The sequence below is a fragment of the Schistocerca serialis genome, chromosome 1 (genome assembly GCF_023864345.2).
Source record: "Schistocerca serialis cubense isolate TAMUIC-IGC-003099 chromosome 1, iqSchSeri2.2, whole genome shotgun sequence".
Classification (NCBI taxonomy): Eukaryota; Metazoa; Arthropoda; class Insecta; order Orthoptera; family Acrididae; genus Schistocerca; species Schistocerca serialis.
The window spans coordinates 1,233,617,286-1,233,643,530 of record NC_064638.1 but is presented as its reverse complement, the minus strand read 5'-3'; the positions used below and the strand labels follow the sequence as shown (position 1 = coordinate 1,233,643,530).

At 44.6% G+C, this 26,245-nt stretch overlaps 1 protein-coding gene across 2 annotated transcripts in view; it reads right to left on the bottom strand.

Moving 5' to 3' along the window:
* Positions 1–670: 670 nt before the first annotated feature.
* LOC126419121 (serine/arginine repetitive matrix protein 2) overlaps positions 671–26,245 on the bottom strand; it is a 1,464,442-nt gene continuing 1,438,867 nt past the window's right edge. For both annotated transcript variants that reach the window (XM_050086231.1, XM_050086224.1), the window contains 3 exons: positions 13,568–14,167; positions 9,941–10,239; positions 671–2,660 (listed from right to left, as the gene is read on the bottom strand). In XM_050086231.1, coding sequence (XP_049942188.1) covers positions 2,338–2,660; positions 9,941–10,239; positions 13,568–14,167 — 1,222 coding nt within the window. In that variant the 3' untranslated portion in view covers positions 671–2,337. The remainder of the gene's footprint in view (positions 2,661–9,940; positions 10,240–13,567; positions 14,168–26,245) is intronic.

The window sequence follows — 26,245 nt, the reverse complement described above, 5'->3', positions numbered from 1 at the left end:
ATATACAGGGTGGAGAATAAATTGTGTCACGAAATTTTAACTCTGGATAGCTGATGCCAGTAGGAACCAAAATTACTAATGTTGTGTACATCGACAATGCACCATTTTCAAACTATGGAAACTTAGCGCCACATGCTCCAATTGGCCATTGGGCAGCGCTGTTGCTATTCATTGGGTGACAGGCAGCGCTATGATTGTTGGTTCACCAAGTGTGCAGGCTGCCTTGGATACATCCTGATCTCCAGCAGGCAAAGCATTTGCGGTCATGCATTGTCCAGAGCATCTGGCAACAGGGCAATTCCATGACCAATTGGAGCAAGTGGCACCAAGTTTCTGTAGTTTAAATATGGTGCATTGTGAATCTACACAACATTAGTAATTTTGGTTCCTACTGGCATCAGCTATACAGGTTTAAAATTTCGTGTAAATTTTTCTCCACCCTGTGTATATATATATATATATATATATATATATTGCATATGTGTGTCTTTATGACTTAATTATGTAGCAAAATTATGTTTGATGTAATATCTGCAGAGCACTTTGAAGGTTTTTGCTATAGATTTTATCTGCTTTGTGATGTTTAATTATTTAGACAGAGCAGTTTCAGAAATAATAGAAATAGGTAAGCTAAGATGGCATAGAAAAACAATTATAAAAACATCAAAAGTAGTATTAATATATTTATTGAAAAATTTTAATGTTTTTGATACAAAAAACAAAAATATGCAGTATTTGCTATATATGAAAATTATGTGTTACACATACAGCCCACACTTAAGCAGAGTTTTGATCAAATTACTCGATGTGCTGTATTTATATTGTACATCTATTAATTGTCAAAATTAGTTTTAAACCTAACTTAATCTTCAGTACTGTTAAATTCTAAATTCATATGCCCTGAATACATTTGCAGCACATGCCTTTAATATGCTAGCATTTCTCTCAACTATATTACTTTTCTTTAACTGGTTAATGTATAATATTTATATCACTTTAATTTGTTACATAAATCACACTATAGGGTAAAAAACGACAAATGATATCTATTTTATATGGACATCATATTTTAGCACCAATATTATATCTACTGTATGTGATTTTTACCAATAATTACATTAATTAAACAACAAAATAAAACATAATTTTATATGTTGGCACTTTGACTGGATACTGAATTCACAAAAATGTGACACAGATACTTTACAACAGGTCATTTATTGTATGAATATTGAATGTTGTACAGATCATCTTTCTAAAGACACATGTTAATCAACCTGTTGGAGCTGTTACACTTGTAACCTATTTTGCACTGAAAGTGCTGAATGAATGTAAAAAAGTACTTTTCTCACACTTTAATATGAGATGAATTGTTCTTCTGCAGATATGAAACATTTCTTTCATAGCTTTGGTAATTAATGTAACTGATGATTTCCTTGCACTGATGATCAGGAGAGGACTATGTATTGTCTAGTGAAGTCTTACAGCTAAAAAAATATTAGTGGGATTTTGAGATGAATATGTTTATACGTAATTTTGCTGAGCTGCTCTATAGAAACAATGTACAGTGTTGAATTTCAGATAAAAACGGAAGTAAGGAACATTTCAGACTACAACATCTGAACTGTTTTTAAATACATAATCGAGCTTATTGCAATAGCAGTGCCACATAATGTTAAAAATAAATCGTACTTTAGCATCAGAGCTTTCTCACTTTTTAATGTCAGTTGGTGTAATTTACAGCGTTATTTCAGTACAATGTTATTCATTCCTGAATGTTATTTTGAGGCACTGTCTAGCAAATATAGATTTTAAAAATGTCTTTCTTCAACAAAGGGGCACTGATACTTCTCTATTACTATAGGCACTTCAGAATGCAGATAAAACTCTGCATATGACATGAGCAGGAAAACTCCTGAGTATATAATAATAGCAGCTTTGATCTACTAATGTGGCACTTAGTACACATGCAGTTGTTGATAGTTCCAGAGGGGATCAAACAGGCACAAATTTTGAGAAATAGATCAGTGGTTTAATGGGTGGTGTTTAGTGGGTAATGGTAATGGTAATGGTGTAATGGTTTAGTGGGTGGTGTGAATCATAATCAGCTCGGCTATGTAGGAAAGATGCTTATGGTGACAGAAAGAATGCATACAAGAGGCATCATTTCAGGGTCATCTCAGCAACTGACTTCCTGCCTTACAAGCAGGAACAGTGTCTTACGACCTGAGGGATCTACTTCAGGGAGGAGGGAGGATTCTCAAGAAGTAGAGAGTTTTTCTTTCCGCGAGTTGATTCGCGAGACTACGGATAGCTCGCAGCAGTCGAGGCTCCAGTTCACTTCCTGGGCCGCACCTCAATGACGACGCCACCGTTGTGTGATGACGAGGGGCCATCCAGCAGCCTCGGCGATGGGGTGTACCGGCTCTTGGTGACGGTCGTCGTCTCACTGGACTCTATGGTCTCGGTGGAGAGCCCGCCTCTCAGCGGCACCGTCTTCTTGGTGAAGCTCTGCACGGTGTTGATCACACTGGGCCTCACTGGGTCATCCACGGTCGACGTAATGCGCACCGTCTCCGAGTAGTCGTCACTGCCGCTGCCCCGCCGCCGCTCTACCGTAGCTGTGGTGCCGGAACCGTTCACCAGCGGTGTCCGCTTGTCTGCAATGTGACAGATACAGGTACAGGGACCTAAAAGTGCAGCCTTACCAAGTGTGAGCATCGCCTACACAACAGACAATTGTTAGGAATTAATGTGCAGTTAAACCTCCTCGGTTCGTGTTTTATCTGATTTATTACTAAACTTCTGGCATTTAAAACTGCAAAACAAAAATTCAATTGTTGGATGTACTGCATAGTCGTAGCAGTACATTGTTAAATTCTATTGGTGAATTGGGGGGAATCACATCTACCATAGCTGGAAAACGCTGAGAGAATTTCTGCTTCACGGAATAACAGTGCGTGCTCAGGGAAAAAAGCAACAGAGGTCGACGTGGGTGGCACTGTCGAAAAATAGTAGCGGGACCAGCAATTCACAGTTAGGTTGGTGTTCTGGCAGCGAGTACACGTAACAGAAAAAAATCGCAGCACCTGATGATGACGGCTGTGTATGCCGGCTACCGCCGGCCCTGTGGCCGAGCGGTTCTAGGCGCTTCAGTCCGGAACCACGCGACTGCTACGGTCGGAGGTTAGAATCCTTCATCGGGCATGGATGTGTATGGTGTCCTTAGGTTAGGTAGGTTTATGTAGTTCTAAGTTCTAGGGGACTGATGACCTAAGATGTTAATTCCCATAGTTCTCAGAGCCATTTGAACCATTTTATGCCGGCTGTCATGTGCTAATGTGCTACAGCACACTGTAAATATCGCACTGACATTATGCAATTTCACTTCGAATGCGAGCAGGAAATCGCACTAAAATTACGCCATTTCTCTTCAAATGCGAGTCGGAAATCGGATTAAAATTGCCATTTCCCTTCGAATGCGCACTAGTATGCAAATGAAACGGACGAAGACGTGTTTTGTACCACTCTCTCCGCGAGAAATAGATACCAGTGTCGAGTGCTAAAATGACAGTCAACTCAGAGAAGCGACGCAGTTGCCTGTTTCCTACTGCTCTTGCTCTGATGTGACGTCATCCCTTCTGTGCTATGTTGCTCACAACACCAGGTCAGTATTTTTTTCTTTGAAACTGCGTGTAGTGTATTGTGCTAGCATAGAGTACGAGGGATTTTTAAAGCTTGGTTGTCGTGATTCCACTGTGATTGAGTGCTGTAAAGCATAGACGTAATTTCCAGATTTGGTTCGACTTCTGCCGGCACTAAAATTTTTTATTTATTTTATTCCTCGCAATGTTAAACTGTTAATTATTGAATTTAAAAGTTACTGTTCGGTCTAAACACATAAAAATAATATATTCGATTCGATTACTATCCTCTTAAATCCAAACTCTATAGGCTAGATTGTGTTAAAACGAGTGAATCTAGCATGAAAACGTTTTCTACAGAATATCTGCTAAAACGGCCCTTTCCCAGTACATATTTTGAGGAGAAAGTGAGGCAGCATACACCAAATGTAGATCTAGCAACAGACGGGACCTAAGAACTGAGAGTTCGATTTAACAAAAGTTTGATTAATCAAGAAACATTTTAAAGAAGGGTGACGTATCCGGTTAAAAAAATCGGTAATCTTTTTCTGCTTTAGTGACCTACAGCTCAAGTGGGTCTCCTATTGTGATCAAAGTGGAAAATACATTGTCTGCTTTCTTTCTAAGATTGTTTATGCGCTACGTCTCCATTGATGACCTTGCCTCTTCTGGATTCACAGATGCACTCGGCTTTGCTTATTTTTCTGCTTTTCACTTAAGCTACGAAATAATCACATGTCACATTTTCTCCTAAATCAGGAAGAAGGCCCTGCGAGAGTCAGACATTTGCACTGCTTTAAACTCATTTTTGCACCTGATTTACGCATTGTACCATAATATTTGTTGTTGATTAAACAATGGAATGACGCGAAGAACTGAATGTCGAAATAATCACCCAAACAATTGGCGAAAGCGTCGAATTACCGAGTGTATGCAAGACGGTCCGTGCTCGTCACAGAGGAAAGCCAAACAGGATAACGCTTCCCAAAGCGGCTGGACACCGTTTGCTTCTTCGAGACTGCTCAGACATGCTAGCAACTAGTACACCTGACACGTGGCCAACGGCCCCGAGGGTCGAGGTCAACGGAAATGTAGGAAACTTTCCAACGTACGTAATGGAAGAATCTCGAGTGCGATTTCGAGAGATAATCAAACATTAAGGCGATCAAATGTCGAGGGTAGGCCCCATGGGAATATTCCATAAAGAGATTGGAGAGGCCTGTGTGCGACCAGAGCTAATTAAGAACGATATAACAGAGTCATGTAGCAGTGAGTAGGATGAACACTCAGTTTCAGTACTGTGCATCCAGAGAGCAGTGTCATTTCACAGCAGTACCTGATGGATCAGTAAATATTTCAACTACTAGAAGATGGCGATAAACTCTGGTGGACAAGTAACTGCAAGGTAAGTAGTGTCTTATAGTACTCGTTGGAACAGTGGTGAACAGTGAGCCTTTTTCAAAGAGTAAGAATAGCAGAATTTCAGTGAGTAGCAGGAGCAAGTTCCTGCTTCGGACTTGTTAGTTGTACAGTAGGCAAAATGACCTGTGAGTGCTGGTGAAGTAATTCACAATGATGATGATTGATTAGTTAGGCCAAGTGGCTGGTAGTTAGCAGACCGAGTGAACAGTCAAGCAGTCACTTATGATGGGGATCGTTTGCAGTGATTATTGAAAGCTTCTGACATTCTGATATGGGGTTTTGGTCCGAAACATCACTAAGTAAATGTGTTTGTTAGAACAATAAACTGATTAAAGAACGAGTAATAAGTTGCTACTTCAGCAAACAATTCTTACCATCTCCACGAGACTTAATCTTCTGTAACCTAACTCCCCCTAACCAAGGGGATTTGCCCTCTCTCATCTCCACTATGAAGCGACCCATAACAAAACTCTTTCATCTGGCGTGCAGAGTGTATGAGACAGGCACAGAACCCTCAGACTTCGAGAAGAACATAATAACTCCAGTTCGAAAAAAAAAAAAAAGGTTGCTGACAAGTGTGAAAATTACCGAAGTATCAGTTTAATAAGTCATGCTTGCAAAATTCTTTACAGAAGAACAGAAAAAGTGGTAGAAGCCGACCTCAGGGAAGATCAGTTTGGATTTCAGAGAATTGTAGTAATAGGCGATGCAATACTGATTCTATGACTTATCTTAGAAGATAGGTTAAGGAAAGACAGATATACGTTTATAGCATTTGTAGACTTAGAGAAAGCTTTTGATCATGCTGGCAGGAATACTCTGAAATTCTGGAGCTAGATTATTTACAATTTGTATAAAAATCAGTCGGCAGTTATGAGAGTCGAGGAGCATGAAAGGAAATAAGTGGTTGAGGTGGGAATGAGATAGAGTTGCAAACTATCCCTGATGTTATTCAATCTGTACACTGAGCAAGCAGAGGAAACGAAAGAAAAATTTGGAGTAGGAATTAAAGTTCAGAGAGAAAAAGTACTCGGATTCGGGAGAAGAACGGTTCAAACCCGCGTCCGGTCATCCAGATTTAGGTTCCACGTGATTCCGCAAAATCGCAAATGCCGGAGTAGTTTCTTTGAAAGGACACGGCTCGATTTCCTTCCTCATCCTTGACACAATCCGAGCTTTTGCTCCGTCTCTGATGACCTCGATGCCGACGGGACATTAAACCCAATTTTCCTTCCTTCCTTCTTTTCAGAGAGGAAATAAAAACATAGTAATTCTGTCAGAGGCAGCAAAGGACTTTCAGACCACTTGAATGGAATGGATATAAGATTAACATCAAAACAAGGATAATGGAATGTAGACGAATTAAATCGAAAGGAAACGAAACAATTAAATAGTAGACAAGTTTTGCTATTTGGGCAGCAAAATAACTGATGATGGCCAAAACAGAGAGGATATACAATGTAGAAGGCAATGGCAAGGAGAGCTTTTCTGAAGAAGAGGAAGTTGCTAACATCGAATATAGGTTTAAGTGTTAGAAGTCTTTTCTAAAGCTCCTTGTCTGGAGTGTAGCCTGTTGGTTGATTGGTTGATCTGGGGGAGGAGACCAAATAGTGAGGTCATCGTTCCCATCGGATTAGGGAAGGAAGTCGGCCGTGCCCTTTCCTGGCATTTGGCTGGAGCGATGTAGGAAAATCACTGAAATCTTAGAATGGCCAGACGGAGGTTTGAACTGTCGTCCTCCAGAATGCGAGCCCAGTGTGGTAACCACAATGCCATCTCGCTCGGTGTAGCCAAGTATGGACGTGAGAAATGGCCGGCCGGAGTGGCCGAGGGGTCTGGAGCCGCGCAACTGCTACGGTCGCAGGTTCGAATCCTGCCTCGGGCATGGATGTGTGTGGTGTCCTTAGGTTCGTTAGGTTTAAATAGTTCTAAGTTCTAGGGGACTGATGACCGAAGTGAGAAATGGATAATCTGGTACCGCGCGTCGCGGAATTTGACTCCGCGCCAGACGTCATGGACGTCGAAGACCCATACAGGTCTCTGCACCATCGAGCCGCAAGCTGTGGCGGCGCGCGCCTCCTGGCCCGCTTTTAGTGTTAGGGAGCCACAGTGAAACACGTGGTCCCAGCGGCCAATAGCGGCGCCCCCAATAGCATACTTAAGCGCCTGCATCGCGCTCAGCCAGACGGATACGGATCCTCTACACCTCCCGTAAACTAGATCACCCTCACCCGCTTGTCTCTCCTACCTCTTTCCGCTGCTGCGCCTGTATTCCCACGTCCCACCTGCTCTCCACCTCTCCACTCTCCTTACCCTCTCCCAAGGTGGCTTCCAACAGCTCCCCCTGCCTGATGATGCCCTCCTCCCCTCCATCTACCCCTCCTATCAACTTTGATCCTCCTCTTCCACTTGCTGTCTTTTTTCCTCAGGGAACCCTCCCTCCCTTCGTCCCTCCTCCTCCCCCTGGGCTTCCCCTAGCCCCATACCTTCTTTCCTCCCCCCATCTCCTCTGCACTGTGCACTGGCATCTCCGCTCTCCCCTCTCCCTCCTCCCCCACCTTTATCCCCTTTTGGCAGGTCCCCGGACTCGCACACGTTAAGTGAACATTAGCGCGCCGCAGATCAACGCCATCGGTTTTGTGTGTGTGTCGTCGTGTTTGTGCTTCAGTGTTTTCGCCGCCCATGCTCCATCGTTCACGTGTGTCATCTCCATCATCAGTGTTCGTGTACAGTGCTAACAGTTTCTTTGGTTTTCTTCGCGTGTGAACGGCTTCATGTTTTTTCGTTACTGTGTCTACTGTTTTTTTGTCCGCCGTTATGTTATGTTCATTCTGTCTCTCCATTGTTTTCTCTTGTACTACCTGTGGCTGAAGAGCGGCGTACTGTTGCCGCTGCCAGCCCACCTTGTGTAAGGTGTGAAATAACAGTAAAGAAAAGAGAAAAAAAAAGCTCAGCCCCGTCTTAGAGCGCGTATTGACTTCGTGTTTCTATTCCAGTGGACGTGGTTGTCTTGTTTGGTTCGTTACTCTGTTGTCTGTTCTTGTTGTGTCATAAGGTCCTCCGTTCGTCGTGTCCGTCCTCTCCCATTGTGTTGTTGGTAGCGGGCCGCTCCGCGTGTCCCGTCGCGTTTCCGTCACTACTATCTCGCGACCGTTCCGGTCGCCGTTCCAGCAGATAATAACGGTTTCGATAAGAAGAGGATAGAAGTTTTTGAAATGTGGTGCTACAGAAAAATGCTGAAGATTGGAAGGGTAGATCACGTGACTAATGAGGAGGTGCTAAATAAACCTGGGGAGAACAGAAATTTGTGGCACAACCTGACTACAAGAAGGGATCGGTTGATAGGAGACGTTCTGAGATATTGAGGGTTACCAATTTGGCACTGGAGGGAAGTGTGGGGGATAAAAATCGGAGAGGGAGGCCAAACGATGAATACGGTAATCAGATGCAGAAGGATGTAGGCTGCAGTACTTATTCGGAGGTGAGGAGGCTTGCAAAGGGTGCAATAGCATGGAGAGCTGCATCAAACAGGTCTTCAGACTGAAGACCAGGACAAATTAAATAACAGGTTACAAGCAGCAGGTATTTTCTGTGATTTGTCAAAGGCATTCGATTTTGTGAACCACAACATCCTTTTAAATAAATTAGAATTCTACGGTGTCACGGGCAGTGCTGCAAAGTTGTACAAGTCATAGCTTGCTAACAGGAAACAAAGGGTGTCAGTGCAAGGAACTAGTGAATTAAGTGTTTAGTCATCATCAGAATGGGAAGAAATTACATGTGGTGTCCCACAAGGATCCATCTTAGGGCCATTGCTTTTTCTTGTGTACATTAATGATCTCTCATGAGTTACACTGCCAAAAGCAGAGTTCATTTTGTTTGCAGATGATACAAGCATTGCAATAAATAGTATGTCGAGTGTAGTTCTAGAAAGATCTGCTAATGATTTTTCATGGATATTAATAAACGGTTTAAAGCCAACTCACTGACATTAAACTTCGAAAAGACTCACTATATGCAATTCAGAACCTGTAAGAGGTTCCCACCCAGCATATGCATAAAGTATGAAGAGCAGATAGAAGAGGTAGACAGTCTTAAATTCCTGGGATTACAACTTGATGATAAATTCAGTTGGGAGGAACACACCACAGAACTGCAGAAACGCCTTAACAAATCTGTATTTGCAATTCGAGTGTTAGCAGACATAGGTGACATAAAAATGAAAAAGCTTGCATACTTTGCCTACTTTCATTCCATAATGTCATATGCTATAATATTTTGGGGTAACTCTTCAAGTGAAACAAAAGTTTTCAGAGTCCGAAAGCGTGTAATACGTATTATTTGTGGAGTAAATTCACGGACGTCCTGTAGAAACCTGTTCAAAGAACTGGGTATACTAACTACTGCCTCTCAGTATATTTACTCCTTAATGAAATTTGTCCTAAATAACATATATTTTTTTCCAACAGACAGCTCAGTTCATACTTACAATACCAGGAACAAAAAAGATCTGCACAAGGACTTTAAAGCACTTACTTTAGTTAAAAAAGGGGTCCACTACTCAGGAACACTCATCTTCAATAATTTGCCAGCAAACATAAAAAATTTAGTTACAAATAAAGATCAGTTTAAAAGGAGCCTGAAAGACTTACTAGTGGCCAACTCCTTCTGCTCCATTGACGAATTTTTTAATAGAAACAAATGGTTTATTGTATATACTCATACTATTAGTATTGTTATTTCAGCTTTAAAAAAATGACATGTTCCACATCTACGAGGATCTCCTCAGCACGGATCTATGGAACGAAAATCTAATCTAATCTAACAACAACAACAGTGCTGTCAGAAGCGCGGGAGAGTTGGCGGGCGCTCACCTGTGGACCGGTAGGACGGTGAGTCGGCGGTGCTGGAGGACCGGAAGGAGCTGCTGTAGTCGAGGTTGGTGGCGGCGGCGGCGGCGCGGGGGGCGGCGGCGTTGCGGTAGGGGCGGTGGGCGGCGCGCGCGGGCCGCGAGGGCGGCGCCGGCTCGGCGCTCAGGTCGCTGGCGACGTCTTCGCTGGCGTGCAGCGTGCGGTAGAGCTCGGGCGCGCGCTCGCGCAGCTCCTGCAGGAAGACGCGCCGCTTGCTCTCGCGGGGGCTCAGCCCGCCGTTGCTCACCAGGTTGCTCGTGCTCCTGCAACACGGCGCAGCCCGCGCTCAGCTTCGTGCACAGTACCGGTATACAGGCGAAAGGGAGCAGTCGACGACCGTGCAAACAAAAGTCTCTGCTCGTTAGTACATCTCACGAGGAGGTGTCTAGTGTCTACAGTAACCGCGACATCGACAGCTCCCTTCCACAGACAGATGAAGCGATAGGGAAGCGCGCATGGGATAAGCTCTGCTTATGCGCTTTATTTGTCAAGAAAATTTACAGAAGGCTTTGATGTAACATTTCTTAGTTCACAGGTATTGGCTTGGGTTTGAAATTTTACGTTTAATCTATTCTTCCTACATGATTTAAATACTTATTATAATAAAAGAAATTATTCAGGTAGTGAAGGGAGACGAAAATTTAATAGTCATGGGTGAATGGAATTCGAGAGTAGGAAAAGGGAGAGAAGGATACATAGTAGGTGAATATGGATTGGGGCTAAGAAATGAAAGAGGAAGCCGTCTGGTAGAATTTTGCGCAGAGCATAACTCAATCATAGCTAACACTTGGTTCAAGAATCATAAAAGAAGGTTGTACACATGGAAGAATCCTGGAGATACTACAAGGTATGAGATACATTATATAATGGTAAGACAGAGATTTAGGAACCAGGTTTTAAACTGTAAGACGTTTCCAGGGGCAGATGTGGACTCTGACCACAATCTATTGGTTATGAACTGTAGATTAAAACTGAAGAAACTGCAAAAAGGTGGGAATTTAAGGAGATGGGACCTGGATAAACTGAAAGAACCAGAGGTTGTACAGAGTTTCAGGGAGAGCATAAGGGAACGATTGACAAGAATGGAGGAAAGAAATACAGTAGAAGAAGAATGCGCAGCTCTGAGGAATGAACTAGTGAAGGCAGCAGAGGATCAAGTAGATGCCGGCCGCGGTCGTCTCGCGGTTAAGGCGCTCAGTCCGGAACCGCGCGACTGCTACGGTCGCAGGTTCGAATCCTGCCTCGGGCATGGATGTGTGTAGTGTCCTTAGGTTAGTTAGGTTTAAGTAGTTCTAAGTTCTAGGGGACTGATGACCACAGATGTTAAGTCCCATAGTGCTCAGAGCCATTTGAACCATTTTGATCAAGTAGGTAAAAAGACGAGGGCTAGTAGAAATCCTTGGGTAACAGAAGAAATATTGAATTTAATTGACGAAAGGAGAAAATATAAAATTGCAGTAAATGAAGCAGGCAAAAAGGAATACAAACGTCTCAAAAATGAGATCGACAGGAAGTCCAAAATGGCTAAGCAGGGATGGCTAGAGGACAAATGTAAGGATGTAGAGGCTTATTTCACTAGGGGTAAGATAGGAAAATTAAAGAGACCTTTGGAGAAAGGGGAGACACTTGTATAAACATCAAGAGCTCAGATGGAAACTCAGTTCTAAGCAAAGAAGGGAAAGCCGAAAGGTGGAAAGATTATAAAGAGGGTCTATACAAGGGCGATGTACTTGAGGACAATATTATGGAAATGGAAGAGGATGTAGATGAAAATGAAATGGGAGATACGATACTCCCTGAAGAGTTTGACAGAGCACTGAAAGACCTGAGTCGAAACAAGGCCCCGGGAGTAGACAACATTCCATTAGAACTACTGACGGCCTCGGAAGAGCCAGTCCTGACAAAACTCTACCATCAGGTGAGCAAGATGTATGAGACAGGCGAAATACCCTCAGACTTCAAGAAGAATATAATAATTCCAATCCCAAAGAAAGCAGGTGTTGACAGATGCGAAAATTACCGAACTATCAGTTTAATCACAGCTGCAAAATACTGACGCGAATTCTTTACAGACGAATGGAAAAACTGGTAGAAGCCGACCTCTAGGAGGATCAGTTTGGACTCCGTAGAAATGTTGGAACACGTGAGGCGATACTGACCTTACGACTTATCTTAGAAAATAGATTAAGGAAAGGCAAACCTACATTTCTAGCATTTGTAGACTTAGAGAAAGCTTTTGACAATTTTGACTGGAATACTCCCTTTCAAATTCTAAAGGTGGCAGGGGTAAAATACAGGGAGCGAAAGGCTATTTACAATTTGTACAGAAACCAGATGGAAGTTATAAGAGTCGGGGGGCATGAAAGGGAAGCAGTGGTTGGGAAGGGAGTGAGACAAGGTTGTAGCCTCTCCCCGATGTTATTCAATCTATATATTGAGCAAGCTGTAAAGGAAACGAAAGAAAAGTTCGGAGTACGTATTAAAATCCATGGGGAAGAAATAAAAACTTTGAGGTTTGCCGATGACATTGTAATTCTGTCAGAGGCAGCAAAGGACTTGGAAGAGCAGTTGAACGAAATGGACAGTATATTGAAAGAAGGATGTAAGATGATCAACAAAAGCAATATGAGGATAATAGAATGTAGTCGAATTAAGTCGGGTGATGCTGAGGGTTTTAGATTAGGTAATGAGACACTTGAAGTAGTAAAGGAGTTTTGCTATTTGGGGTGCGAAATAACTGATGATGGTCGAAGTAGAGAGGATATAAAATGTAGACTGGCAATGGCAAGGAAAGCGTTTCTGAAGAAGAGAAATTTGTTAACATTGAGTATAGATTTAAGTGTCACGAAGTCGTTTCTGAAGGTATTTGTATGGAGTGTAGCCATGTATGGAAGTGAAAGATGGACGATAAATAGTTTGGTCAAGAAGAGAATAGAAGCTTTCGAAATGTGGTGCTACAGAAGAACGTTGAAGATTGGGTGGGTAGATCACGTAACTAATGAGGAGGTATTGAATAGGATTGGGGAGAAGAGAAGTTTGTGGCACAACTTGACTAGAAGAAGGGATCGGTTGGTAGGACATGTCCTGAGGCATCAAGGGATCACAAATTTAGCATTGGAGGGCAGCGTGGAGGGTAAAAATCGTAGAGGGAGACCAAGAGATGAATACACTAAGCAGATTCAGAAGGATGTAGGTTGCAGTAGGTACTGGGTGATGAAGGAGCTTGCACAGGATAGAGTAGCAGGGAGAGTTGCATCAAACTAGTCTCAGGACTGAAGACCACAACAACAACAACATAATCAGTATGAGAGTGTTACAAAGTTGTGATAATGGTAATGATATTTTGAAAATAACATTTTGCCCCTCAGAAGTAATTACCCCCAGGTTGGGAACCACTGTACTAGAGGAAACTCTAGAGGAGAATAACTATAGGGGAAGGCACTGATTGGAAAACATCCAGCAAATAATCGAGGATGTTGGTTGCCAGTGCTACTTTGAGATGAATTTCCTGGCGCACCAAATCAAACCAGTCAGAAGACTTGGAGACTCAAAAAAAAATTTCGAGTAGCGGCGATAGAGCGCTTTGCTCACCTGGAGAACTTGGCGTCTGTGAAGTTGGAGGCGCGGTGCAGGCGGTCGACGTCCGGCTCCGGGTCGGCGGCCCTGCTGAGGTCGCGCTGGCTGCGGGAGATGCTGGCCAGGATGCCGGGGCTCTTGAGCGGCGGCGGAGACTCGTCCAGCCGGTGCAGCTGCGGGTTGGACTTGTAGAGGCCGCCGTTGAGCGCGGCGCCTAGTGGCGCGGGGGCGGCGGGGGCGGACGCGGGCGCGGAGGAGAGCGCGTGCACGTTGAAGCTCTGGGAGCGCGCCAGGCTGGAGCGGTAGGTGCGCGCCGGCTTGGCGGGGCCCGGCGGCGTCACGTGGTTGATGATGGACACGTTGATGGTGCTGCCGTTGGCGGCGGCGCTCTTCTGCTGCGCGTACAGCGAGCGCTTGATGCGGCCGCCGGCGCCCGACCCGGAGCCCGAGCCCGAGCCGTGGTCGTCGTACAGCTTGCGCGGCAGCGTCTGCGCGCTGCGCGTGTAGTCCGCCGTCGCCGACGGCGGCGGCGTCGTCGACGACGCCGACGTCACCAGCCGGCTCGTCGACTTGCTGAAGCGGCCCAGCGAGCTGCCGTTCACGCCGTTGTGGTACCTGTGCGGGGCACACAGACTTTCCTCACTGGCAGGCGAGCGCAGGCAGCGTTTTAGAGCCAAACTGAATTCAGGCGTTGGCAAATTAAAGCTCTATGATCGATCACCTTGAAGACTGCAACTATCCAATGTTTACAAATACGTACACTATTGGCCATTAAAATTGCTACACCAAGAAGAAATGCAGATGATAAACGGGTATTCATTGGACAAATATATTTTAGTAGAACTGACATATGATTACATTTTCACGCAATTTGTGTGCATAGATCCTGAGAAATCATTACCCAGAACAACCACGTCTGGCCGTAATAACGGCCTTGATACGCCTGGGCATTGAGTCAGAGGTTGGATGGCGTGTACAGGTACAGCTGTCCACGCAGCTTCAACACGACAACACGATACCACAGTTCATCAAGAGTAGTGACTGGCGTATTGTGACGAGACAGTTGCTCGGCTACCATTGACCAGACGTTTTCAGTAGGTGAGAGATCTGGAGAACGTGCTGGCCAGGGCAGCAGTCGAACATTTCTGTATCCAGAAAGGCCCGTACAGGACCTGCAACATGCGGTCGTGCATTTTCCTGCTGAAATGTAGGGTTTCGTAGGGATCGAATGAAGGGTAGAGCTACGGGTCGTAACACATCTGAAATGTAACGTCCACTGTTCAAAGTGCCGTCAGTGCGAACAAGAGGTGACCGAGAAGTGTAACCAGTGGCACCCCATACCATCGCGCCAGGTGATACGCCAGTATGGCGATGACGAATACACGCTTCCAATGTGCGTTCACCGAGATGTCGCCAAACACGGATGCGACCATCATGATGCTGTAAACAGAACCTGGATTCATCCGAAAAAATGACGTTTTACCATTCGTGCACCCACGTTCGTCGTTGAGTACACCATCGCAGGCGCTCCTGTCTGTGATGCAGCGTCAAGGGTAACCGCAGCCATGCATGGTCTCCGAGCTGATAGTCCATGCTGCTGCAAACGTCGTCGAACTGTTCGTGCAGATGGTTGTTGTCTTGCAAACGTCCCCTTCTATTCACTCTGGGATCGAGACGTGGCTGCACGATCCGTTACAGCCATGCGGATAAGATGCCTGTCATCCCGACTATTAGTGATACGAGGCCGTTGGGATCCAGCACGGCGTTCCGTATTACCCTTCTGAACCCACCGATTCCATATTCTGCTAACAGTCATTGGATCTCGACCAACGCGAGCAGCAATGTCGCGATACGATAAACCGCATTCGCGATAGGCTACAATCCGACCTTTATCAAAGTCCGAAACGTGATGGTACGCATTTCTCCTCCTTACACGAGGCATCACAACAACGTTTCAACAGGCAACGCCGGTCAACTGCTGTTTGTGTATGAGAAATCTGTTGGAAACTTTCCTCATGTCAGCACGTTGTAGGTGTCGCCATCGGCGCCAACCTTGTGTGAATTCTCTGAAAAGCTAATCATTTGCATATCACAGCATCTTCTTCCTGTCGGTTAAATTTCGCGTCTGTAGCACGTCATCTTTGTGATGTAGCAATTTTATTGGCCAGTAGTGTAGAAACTGAAATATTCTTTGATCGCAACTGTCTTTATTTAATTATTGGTTTCGATCAGTATGACCATCATCGGATTCGTCCGTCTCCTTACAGTTAATAATCGAAGCAATTGAAACATTTAGCCATGACTACCATCGCTAGGAAATATTAAAGCGTGATAATACTGTGATGAGCTCTCATGAGTTTTTGCTAAGTTTAAGGAGGCAAATGAGTCTAATTATGACAGTAATTACCGAAAGCGATATTTACGTTAAATAAAGACGTTTGCGATTTATTTATTTACACGTCAAGTTCCGTAGGATCAAATTGAGGAGCAAATCTCCCACGTCATGGAACGTGTCAGTACATGAAATTATAACATAAAAGCAGTAACAGACGGAACTAAAATCTTTATGAACCCAAAAAAAGTCAAGCTCTAAGTTAAATAAACGCAATCAACAATATAACATAAGAATCAGCTTAATTTTTCCAGGAACTCGACAGAATAGGAGTGACCCATGAGTAAACTCTTCAGTTTCGATTTCAAAGCGCGTGGATTATTACTAAGATTTTTGAATTCTTGGGGTAGCTTATCGAAAATGGATGCAGCAGTATACTGCACACCTTTCTGCACAAGAGTTCAGGAAGACAGATCCAAATGCAGGTTGGATTTTTGCCATGTATTAACTGAGTGAAAGCTGCTTATTCTTGGGGATAATCTGATATTGTTAACAAGAAACGACAGTAAAGAATATATGTACTGAGAGGCCAGTGTCAAAATACCTAGACTAGTGAACAGGGATCGACAGGAGGTTCTCGAGTTTCCACCACTTTTTGCCCGAACAACCCGTTTCTGAGCCAAAAATATCATTTTAAAATGGGAAGAGTTACCCCAAAATATAATACCATACGACATAAGACTGTTTTAGTTTCTACTAATTTTTAAATTGGAGCACGATATCTACATGGGAAAATACTTTTTTTTATTCACAGTTGTCTTGACCTCATTGACTGGATTCACGAAAGTTTACCGGTTTCATCTCCTACCAGTCCATTGACGGTACGGACAAGGAGAGAAACGAGGATTTTGACCCACGAACACTATCGTAAGAAGAGTATCGCACACGTAAATCAATACTTATCTTTGATAAAAAGATTAGAATAGATTCTTCCCGGTAATGAAACTTATCACAGCAGATCGCACTGCTAAGACATTATTTCCGAGAACAGTTTTCCAATAACGTTATTCTTAAACCAACATTTTTTTCGAGTCTCAGTCCAGCACACAGTTTTATTCTGCCAAGAATTTTCGTATCTGACAGCTCACTGGCAAAGCTATAGTTACAAGTGAGTAATGGGACTAGCAGTGAGGAAATACAAGTCAAACAATCGGGCGTCAACTGTTTCCATTCGCTTCGGTTGAGTGGTGCGTTGTGCTGTGGTGCGTCATTAGGATGAGGTTTCTCTAATGATATCATCGAAACAACGGAAAATACGAAAATATCTTTTAAAACAAAAATGTTAAGTTTGGAGAGCTCTTTTCCCATGATCCCATTTGAAATTCCGGACTACGTTTTCTCCACTTTCGAACAGCTTCCAGGAAATGTAACGTTCAGCATTCTGTTCACTCTTGACGATTTGCCTGAAACGGATTTTACTCGAAACACACCGGACGCACCGTTACTGAGAAAGGGAGCCTATACTTCAGGCCTGAAGAACCCTGTATACACTATATTATCAAAAGTATCCGGACACTTAGCTGAAAATGACTTACAATCCATGGCCCCCTCCATTGGTAATGCTGGAGTTCAGTATGGTGTTGGCCCACCCTTAGCCTAGATGACAGCTTCGATTCTCGCAGGCATACGTTCAGTCACGTGCTGGAAGGTTTCTTGGGGAATGGCAGCCCTTTCTTCACGGACTGCTGCACTGAGGAGAGGCATCGATGTCGGTCGGTGAGGCCTGGCACGAAGTCGGCGTTCCAAAACATCCCAAAGGTATCCTATAGGATTCAGGTCAGGACTCTGTGCAGGTCAGTCTATTACAGGGATGTTATTGTCGTGTAACCACTCCGCCACAGGCCGTGCATTATGAACAAGCGCTCGATATTCGGCGCCATCCCCGAATTGTTCTTCAACACTGGGAAGCAAGAAGGTGCTTAAAACATGAATGTAGGCCTATGCTGTAATAGTGCCATGCCAAACAACAAGGGGTACAAGCCACCTCCATGAAAAACACGACCACACCATAACACCACCGCCTCCGAATTTTACTGTTGGCTTTATACACGCTGGCAGATGACATTCACCGTGCATTCGCCATACCCACACCCTGCCATCGAATCGCCACATTGTGTACGATGATTCGTCACTCCACAAAACGTTTATCCACTGTTCAATAGTCCAATGTTTACGCTCCTTACGCCAAGCGAGGCGTCGTTTGGGATTTACCGGCGTTGTAGTACTTGGAGTTTGGAGTTCCTGTGTGATGATCTGGATAGTTGTCTGCCGATTACACATTACGACCCTCTTCAACTGTCGGCAGTCTCTGTCAGTCAACAGACGAGGTCGGCCAGTGCACTTTTGTGCTGTACATGTCCCTTCACCTTTCCATTCCACTATCACATAGGAAACAGTGGACCTAGCGTTGTTTGTGAGTGTGGAAATCTCGCGCACAGACGTATGACGCAAGTGATACCCAATCACCTGACCACGTTCGAAGTCTGAGTTCCACGGGGCGCTCCATTCTGCTCTCTCACGATGTTTAATGACTACTGATGTCGCTGATATGGAGTACCTGGCAGTAGGTGGCAGCACAATGCACCTAATATGAAAAACGTATGTTTTTGGGGGTGTTCGGATACTTTTAATTACATACTGTATATTGAGTCGTAACGTCCCTGAGTTGTACTACTTCTGGTCTCCAATCCAGCCCTAAAGCTCGAACAGAATACAGTAAAGGAAATGGTGACAGGCCTCACACATACGCAGAGCGGACTGTTGGCACATTATTTACTTACATTGGACGAGTAACTGTATAGAGGCAGACGATGGCCTTTTTAGGAGTCCTTTTCTGCATGTAAGGAAAGTCCGACCCGAGGACAAGGACTGCTACTGGCGTTTCTCCCAAAAGACAGCAACGTGTTTACGACCACACTGGGCCTCCACGCCCGTCCTTCACAAATTACTACCAGTGATACGCGAGGAAAACGTATTAACGTTGCAGGCGACCTTGTGACTAATTATTCACAAGGCGCCTGCCAATTTCCTTGCGTAAGGTTTAGATTGTACAGTGGACACACGAGAATTTTTCAAGTGAGGGACTGTAGCAGCTCGTGTGTGCGACACGTAGTGTGCGGACAAGCACTGTCAGGTCTCAGCGCCCAACTACAGATTTAAAGGCGTGGGGTTCGATCCTCGATCAGTCCTGCTTTCATCTCTGGCAGTGTTCGTTAGTGCGAAAATTTAGTGTTGCACCGTTGTTCAGAGTCTAGGTTAGAATGTAGCTCCCCCTGTAACTGCCTAGATAAGTCGGTTCATGGGTCAGAGGAAGCCACTTCAAAGGACAATGTCTAGTAAAGCATAATGGTATTTAAACCATCTTTCCGGTTGACTACAGTTTTATTTATCCTTTAAACAATTGCACGCAGCAGAATTCGTTGCTGTTGGTTTTCATAACCCGACACGTCTTTGTACTATCTCACAGAAGACACTGTTTCTTCGTTTTTGGATGTGGGAGTATGTGATTAACAGTATCAAGCTATTGTGGTCAGTGACTCAAGTTTTATCGTCGTCACTTATCAGTCTCCTTCGCATCTGTCGAAATTTTGAATCGCCGCTGTAATTTTGAACCCACTTGTCAAGAACAATATTGACGCAACTCAAGTGTAGTGAATTATGATATGTCATGCTTGTAACAGAGGAAACAGCTATGCCGTCGAATTAATAAAATAATAATGAAAATAATAATAATAATAATATTATTATTATTATTGGGAGGGACTGCAGTAGTGTTGGACATCGTTGCAAGCATCCCCTACATCTACATCTATACTCTAGAAACTGTGAGATGCATGGTAAGGGGTACGTATCATTGTACCAGTTACTAGGATTTCTTCCTGTTCCATTCACGCATGGAGCCCCGGGAGAATGATTGATTGAATGCCTCTGTGTGTGCAGTAATTATTATAATCTTATCCTCACTATCCCATTGTGAGCGATACGTACAAGATAACCGAGTTGTAAAGGATGACGGCGTGTATTCTGACCGAGCGACTGTTATAGGCAAGGTTGTCTTATATCACAGTCTTAAGTGCTCATGAAAGATGGTTGGGGTCGTCTCTTGCGTGGTAAATATTATGTCAGTTAATGCGTGTCGACAGAAGTCATTAACTGTGAACGAAAAGACGACTGAAGTGCGTGACCACGTACACTTGTATTTCTATGAATGCAGAACTCCATGCTTTATGATACAGCGTACTACTTTCTAAATCAATGCCATTTAACATTGTTATAAGAAACAGCTGAAGGAAATGTTATAATTTTTAATCACACACAACTGAATTTTATACATTCTCCATTAGTATGAACGAAAGAATGACTTCCGAATTAGTCATTCTCTCTGTCCATAACATCTTTTAGACTCTTTTCCAACAACATTCCTCAAAGACATACAACGGACTGTTATTGTTGCCACACATAGCAGTTTGCACTTCGCAGCTGAAAGCTGTCAAAAGCGCTGCACTGCGTCTGGGATTTCCTGCAGTTGAGTCGAGTGTAGGAGTGTCTCGGTAGTAAAGAATAAATATATTAAAACTTCATGCATGACCCGACATTTTTCACGCATCTAAGGGTTTAGGACATCATATACCTTTGACAGCAGCATTCGTGGATACTGTCTGCGAAATATGTTACAAATAAAGTTATGAGCAAAGAAGAAATAAATGTAAACGTCATGCACGATGCGGCTGTTATCCACGATTCATCGTGTTCATGACCTCGTATATTCTGAACTATGATAGGTTGGTGGTTGTTACCCCCACAGCGACAGTTGTCTGACAGTAAGGGACGTGTGTACCAAGTTTGGTTGAGATCGACCCAGTGGTACAGGGGGAGGAGTGGGACAGACATACACACACACACACACACACACACACACACACACACACACACACACACACACACACACACACACACACATTTATATGATGTAAGGGCTAATAATTTTGGAAAAGATCATGTTCATGCATTCCATACCAGATCTAACGCTGTGTTCAGACTCGGAAAGCATTCATACACTACTGGACATTAAAATTGCTACACCAAGAAGAAATGTAGATGATAAACGGGTATTCATTGGACAAATATATTATACTAGAACTGACATGTGATTACATTTTCACGCAATTTGGGTGCATAGATCCTGAGAAATCAGTACCCAGAACAACCACCTCTGACCGTAATAAAGGCCTTGACGCGCCTGGGCATTGAGCCAGACAGAGCTTGGATGGAGTGTACAGGTACAGTTGCCCATGCAGCTTCAACACGATACCACAGTTCATCAAGAGTAGTGACTGGCGTATTGTGACGAGCCAGTTGCTCGCCCCACCTTTGACCAGAGAGATCTGGAGAATGTGCTGGCCAGGGCTGCAGTCGAACTTTTTCTGTATCCAGAAAGGCCCGTACAGGAAAAGCAACATGCGGTCGTGCATTATCCTGCTGAAATTGTAGGGTTTCGCAGGGATCGAATGAAGGGTAGAGCCACGGGTCGTAACACATCTTAAATGTAACGTCCACTGTTCAAAGAGCCGTCAATGCGAACAAGAGGTGACCGAGACGCGTAACCAATGGCACCCCATACCATCACGCCGGGTGATACGCCAGTATGGCGATGACGAATACACGCTTCCAATGTGCGTTCACCGCGATGTTGCCAAACACGGATACGACCATCATGATGCTGTAAACAGAACCTGGATTCATCCAAAAAAATGACGTTTTGCCATTCGTGCAGCCAGGTTCGTCGTTGAATACACCATCGCAGGCGCTCCTGTCTCTAATGCAGCGTCGAGGGTAACCGCAGCCATGGTCTCCGAGCTGATAGTCCATGCTGCTGCAAACGTCGTCGAACTGTTCGTGCAGATGGTTGATGTCTTGCAAACGTCCCCATCTGTCGACCCAGGGATCGAGACGTGGCCACACGATCCGTTACAGCCAAGCGGATAAGATGCCTGTCATCTCGACTGCTAGTGACACGAGGCCGTTGGGATCCAGTACGGCGTTCCGTATTACCCTCTTGAACACACCGATTCTATATTCTGCTAACAGTCATTGGATCTCGACCAACGCGAGCAGCAATGTCGCGATACGGTGAACCGCAATCGCGATAGGCTACAATCCGACCTTTATCAAAGTGGGAAACTTGATGGTACGCATTTCTCCTCCTTACACGAGGCATCGCAACAACGTTTCACCAGGCAACGCCAGTCAACTGATGTTTGTGTATGAGAAATTGGTTGGAAAATTTCTTCGTGTCAGCACGTTGTAGGTGTCGCCACCGGTGCCAACCTTGTGTGAATGCTCTGAAAAGCTAATCATTTGCATATCACAGCATCTTCTTCCTGTCGGTTAAATTTCGCGTCTGTGCACGTCATCTTCGTGGTGTAGCAATTTTAATGGCCAGTAGTGTACATTGCCTACAAATCTAAATGTCTTTATGTGCTCCTCAAGTGTAGTTATTCCATTATCGGCAATAGTATTACCAATTACTTGAAATTTTATGTGGTACAATAACTTGCAGATCGAGAAACATTCTATAAGCACTATTCTTTCTGATGGTGTGACAATTTTATTTACATACTCCATGCAATATTTATTAAAATCGCAGGCTTAAGAACACTGACACTATTTTCCCCAGTAGTTTGTTCCATTAAAAGTACCAATTTTGAAGAAGTGTATTGCTTTAGCTTCTTTCAAAGAAAGAGTGCGTGCGAAATTCTTGCAGTTTTCCGGTTCCTTTAAGAAGGTTAGGTATGAAATATTGTATCACGAGCTAAACAGATTGGTGGGAAGATCAATCATATATTATCATCTGAAAGCGCCACACGTAAACAGGGTAATTTCATACACCGAGCGTGTCTGTTGACATTATTGCTTCAGTGCGAACGTATAGAGAAATCGCGTGGGACGAAATCGCTCTTTCAACGGCCGGATGTAAACGACAAGCAATTTGTGTTTACCCACGCGCCTTATTTACATCGTGGACGAGTTGTCGAGTGAGCCCAAGTAAATCTGTGCCAACAATGGTGCATACATTATGCAGAGGTGTGGGTTTGGGCAGTCACTGCTGCGTAGCGAGACGAATTTCTACCGACCAAATGGCGTCTTTGGACGGGCGCATTAGCTGCAACATCCTTGCAAATGGGCCTTTTACTTCGCTTTAAGTGCGGCGTTAATAGCTGCGCAGGGAACTTGGAAAAAATTACGTTTACAAGCTGACCTACGCTGCGCCTCAAAACGTTATGGCAAACAGTGTTGTCTTACAGCGTACGAGAAAGGTCACTGACATAATGTGCGTCATGCATCGTACAGAAGTGCAGTTCGACGAATGAGTGGTGAGACATTGAACTCGGATTCCGGAGGACTTCAGGGCATTCCTTAAGGCACCAAACACGCGGTAATCAGTAAATACTGTACAATGGATGTTCAGAAAGGACAAAAGAGTGCCCTGTATTACATTGGTAGCTGCGGCCTTGCAGAATCATGAAGCCAAGAGACACCTTGTTACAAGGTGTCTCTTGGCTTCATGATTCTGCAAGGCTGCAGCTACCAATGTAATACAGGGCACTCTTTTGTCCTTTCTGAACATCCATTGTACAGTATTTCCTGATTACCGCGTGTTTGGTGCCTTAAGGAATGCCCTGAAGTCCTCTTAGCTTAGCGTACTGTCGTTCCGAAATCACTTCGAACGTGTCGTGTTCCGTCCCTACGCTGGTGAGTGCAGCTGGACATTGTCACCGCGTTCTTAGCTTTGTTGTTAACTACGCGCCGGCAGTCTGGGTGAGAGTGAGTCAGAGCATATGTCACGAGAATGGACGGTAGCAACGTTGCATTAGTAGTAAGTGCAAAGTAAGATTTGTATGGTTTTATTAGCGTAAAGTGTGTAACAAATTTTAGCAAAGTGCTTTCTAACAACATTAGAACAGAAAGTGACTGACTGTAGGAGCAATATATAAGTACTCACGTGATACTGCCTTACCCACAATAGCATGGTTGGTTCATCTGGGGGGAGGGGACCAAAAAGCGAGGTCGTCGGTCCCATCGGGTTACGGGAGGATGGGGAAGGAAGTCGGCCGTGTCCTTGCGAAGGAACCATCCCCGTATTTGCCTGAAGTGATTTCGGAAAATCATGGGAAACCTAAATCAGTATGGCCGGACGCGGGGTTGAACCGTCGTCCTCCCGAATGCGAGTCCCGTGTGTTAACTACTGCGCCACCTCGCTCGGTCACAATAGCATGAACTGGAATATTTTCTTTGTATGATGTGACAGAAGAAACAAAAAAAACTGTAAATATACGGTGGCCAGAAGGCGAAACCTATCAATAAAACGATTGCTATCTTTGTAACCTAGACTGTTTGTTCCTAGTGAAAATACACTACTGCCCATTGAAGTTGCTACACCACGAAGATGGCATGCTGCAGACGCGAAATTTAACCGACAGGAAGAAGATGCTGTGATAGGCAAATGATTAGCTTTTCAGAGCGTTCACACAAAGTTGGCGCCGGTGGCCACACCTACAGCATGCTGACATGAGGAAAGTTTCCAACAGATTTCTCATACACAAACATCAGTTGACCGGTGTTGCCTGTTGAAACGTTGTTGTGATGCCTCGTGTAAGGAGGAGAAATGCGAACCATCAAGTTTCCCACTTTGATAAAGGTCGGATTGTAGCCTATCGCGATTGCGGTTTATCGTATCGTGACAATGCTGCTCGCTTTGGTCGAGATCCAATGACTGTTAGCAGAATATGGAGTCGGTGGGTTCAGGAGGGTAATACGGAACGCCGTACTGGATCCCAACGGCCTCGTGTCACTAGCAGTCGAGATGACAGGCATCTTATCCGCTTGGCTGTAACGGATCGTGTGGCCACGTCTCGATCCCTGGGTCGACAGATGGGGACGTTTGCAAGACATCAACCATCTGCACGAACAGTTCGACGACGTTTGAAGCAGCATGGACTATCAGCTCGGAGACCATGCATGGCTGCGGTTACCCTTGACGCTGCATCACAGACAGGAGCGCCTGCGATGGTGTACTCAACGACGAACGTGGGTGCACGAATGGCAAAACGTCATTTTTTCGGATGAATCCAGGTTCTGTTTACAGCATCATGATGGTCGCATCCGTGTTTGGCAACATCTCGGTGAACGCACATTGGAAGCGTGTATTGGTCATCGCCATACTGGCGTATCACCCGGCGCGATGGTATGGGGTGCCATTGGTTACACTTCTCGGTCACCTCTTGTTCGCACTGACGGCACTTTGAACAGTGGACGTTACATTTCAGATGTGTTACGACCCGTAGCTCTACCCTTCATTCGATCCCTGCGAAACCCTACATTTCAGCAGGAAAATGCACGACCGGATGTTGCAGGTCCTGTACGGGCCTTTCTGGATACACAAATGTTCGACTGCTGCCCTGGCCAGCACGTTCTCCAGATCTCTCACCTACTGAAAACGTCTGGTCAATGGTAGCCGAGCAACTGTCTCGTCACAATACGCCAGTCACTACTCTTGATGAACTGTGGTATCGTGTTGTCGTGTTGAAGCTGCATGGACAGCTGTACCTGTACACGCCATCCAAGCTCCGTTTGACTCAATGCCCAGGCGTATCAAGGCCGTTATTACGGCCAGAGGTGGTTGTTCTGGGTACTGATTACTCAGGATCTATGCACCCAAATTGCGTGAAAATGTAATCACATGTCACTTCTAGAATAATATATTTGTCCAAGGAATATCCGTTTATCATCTGCATTTCTTCTTGGTGTAGCAGTTTTAAGGGCCAGTAGTGTATTTTTCGAAACATCACTCTGGGAGCCTTACCAGGTAGAACTAAGAGAAAAGGTAAAGAAAATCCAACGAAGAGCAGTGCGTTGCGACACGGGGTCGTTTAGTCTGCGCGTGAGCCTTACGGAGATGCTCAACAATGACCAGTGGCAGACGCTACAAGAGAGGCGTCGTACATCACGGAATAGTCTACTATTGAAATTCCGAGAGTATGTTCCGGGAAGAAAGAACAGCATGTTACTTGCTCCTAAATCCGTCTGACGAAGGGTCTACAGCGAGAAAATTCAAGAAATTAGGGCTAACCTGAGGTTTACCGACAACCATTATTTCCACGCGCCGCTCCGCGAATGGAAGAGGGAAGGGAGGAACTGACTGTGGTAATCCAAGTACCCTTCGCCACACATGTCAGGTGACTTGCAAATTATTGATGTAGGTGTTTGTAAAATTGTTTCTACGTAATTTTGTGGTGTTACCT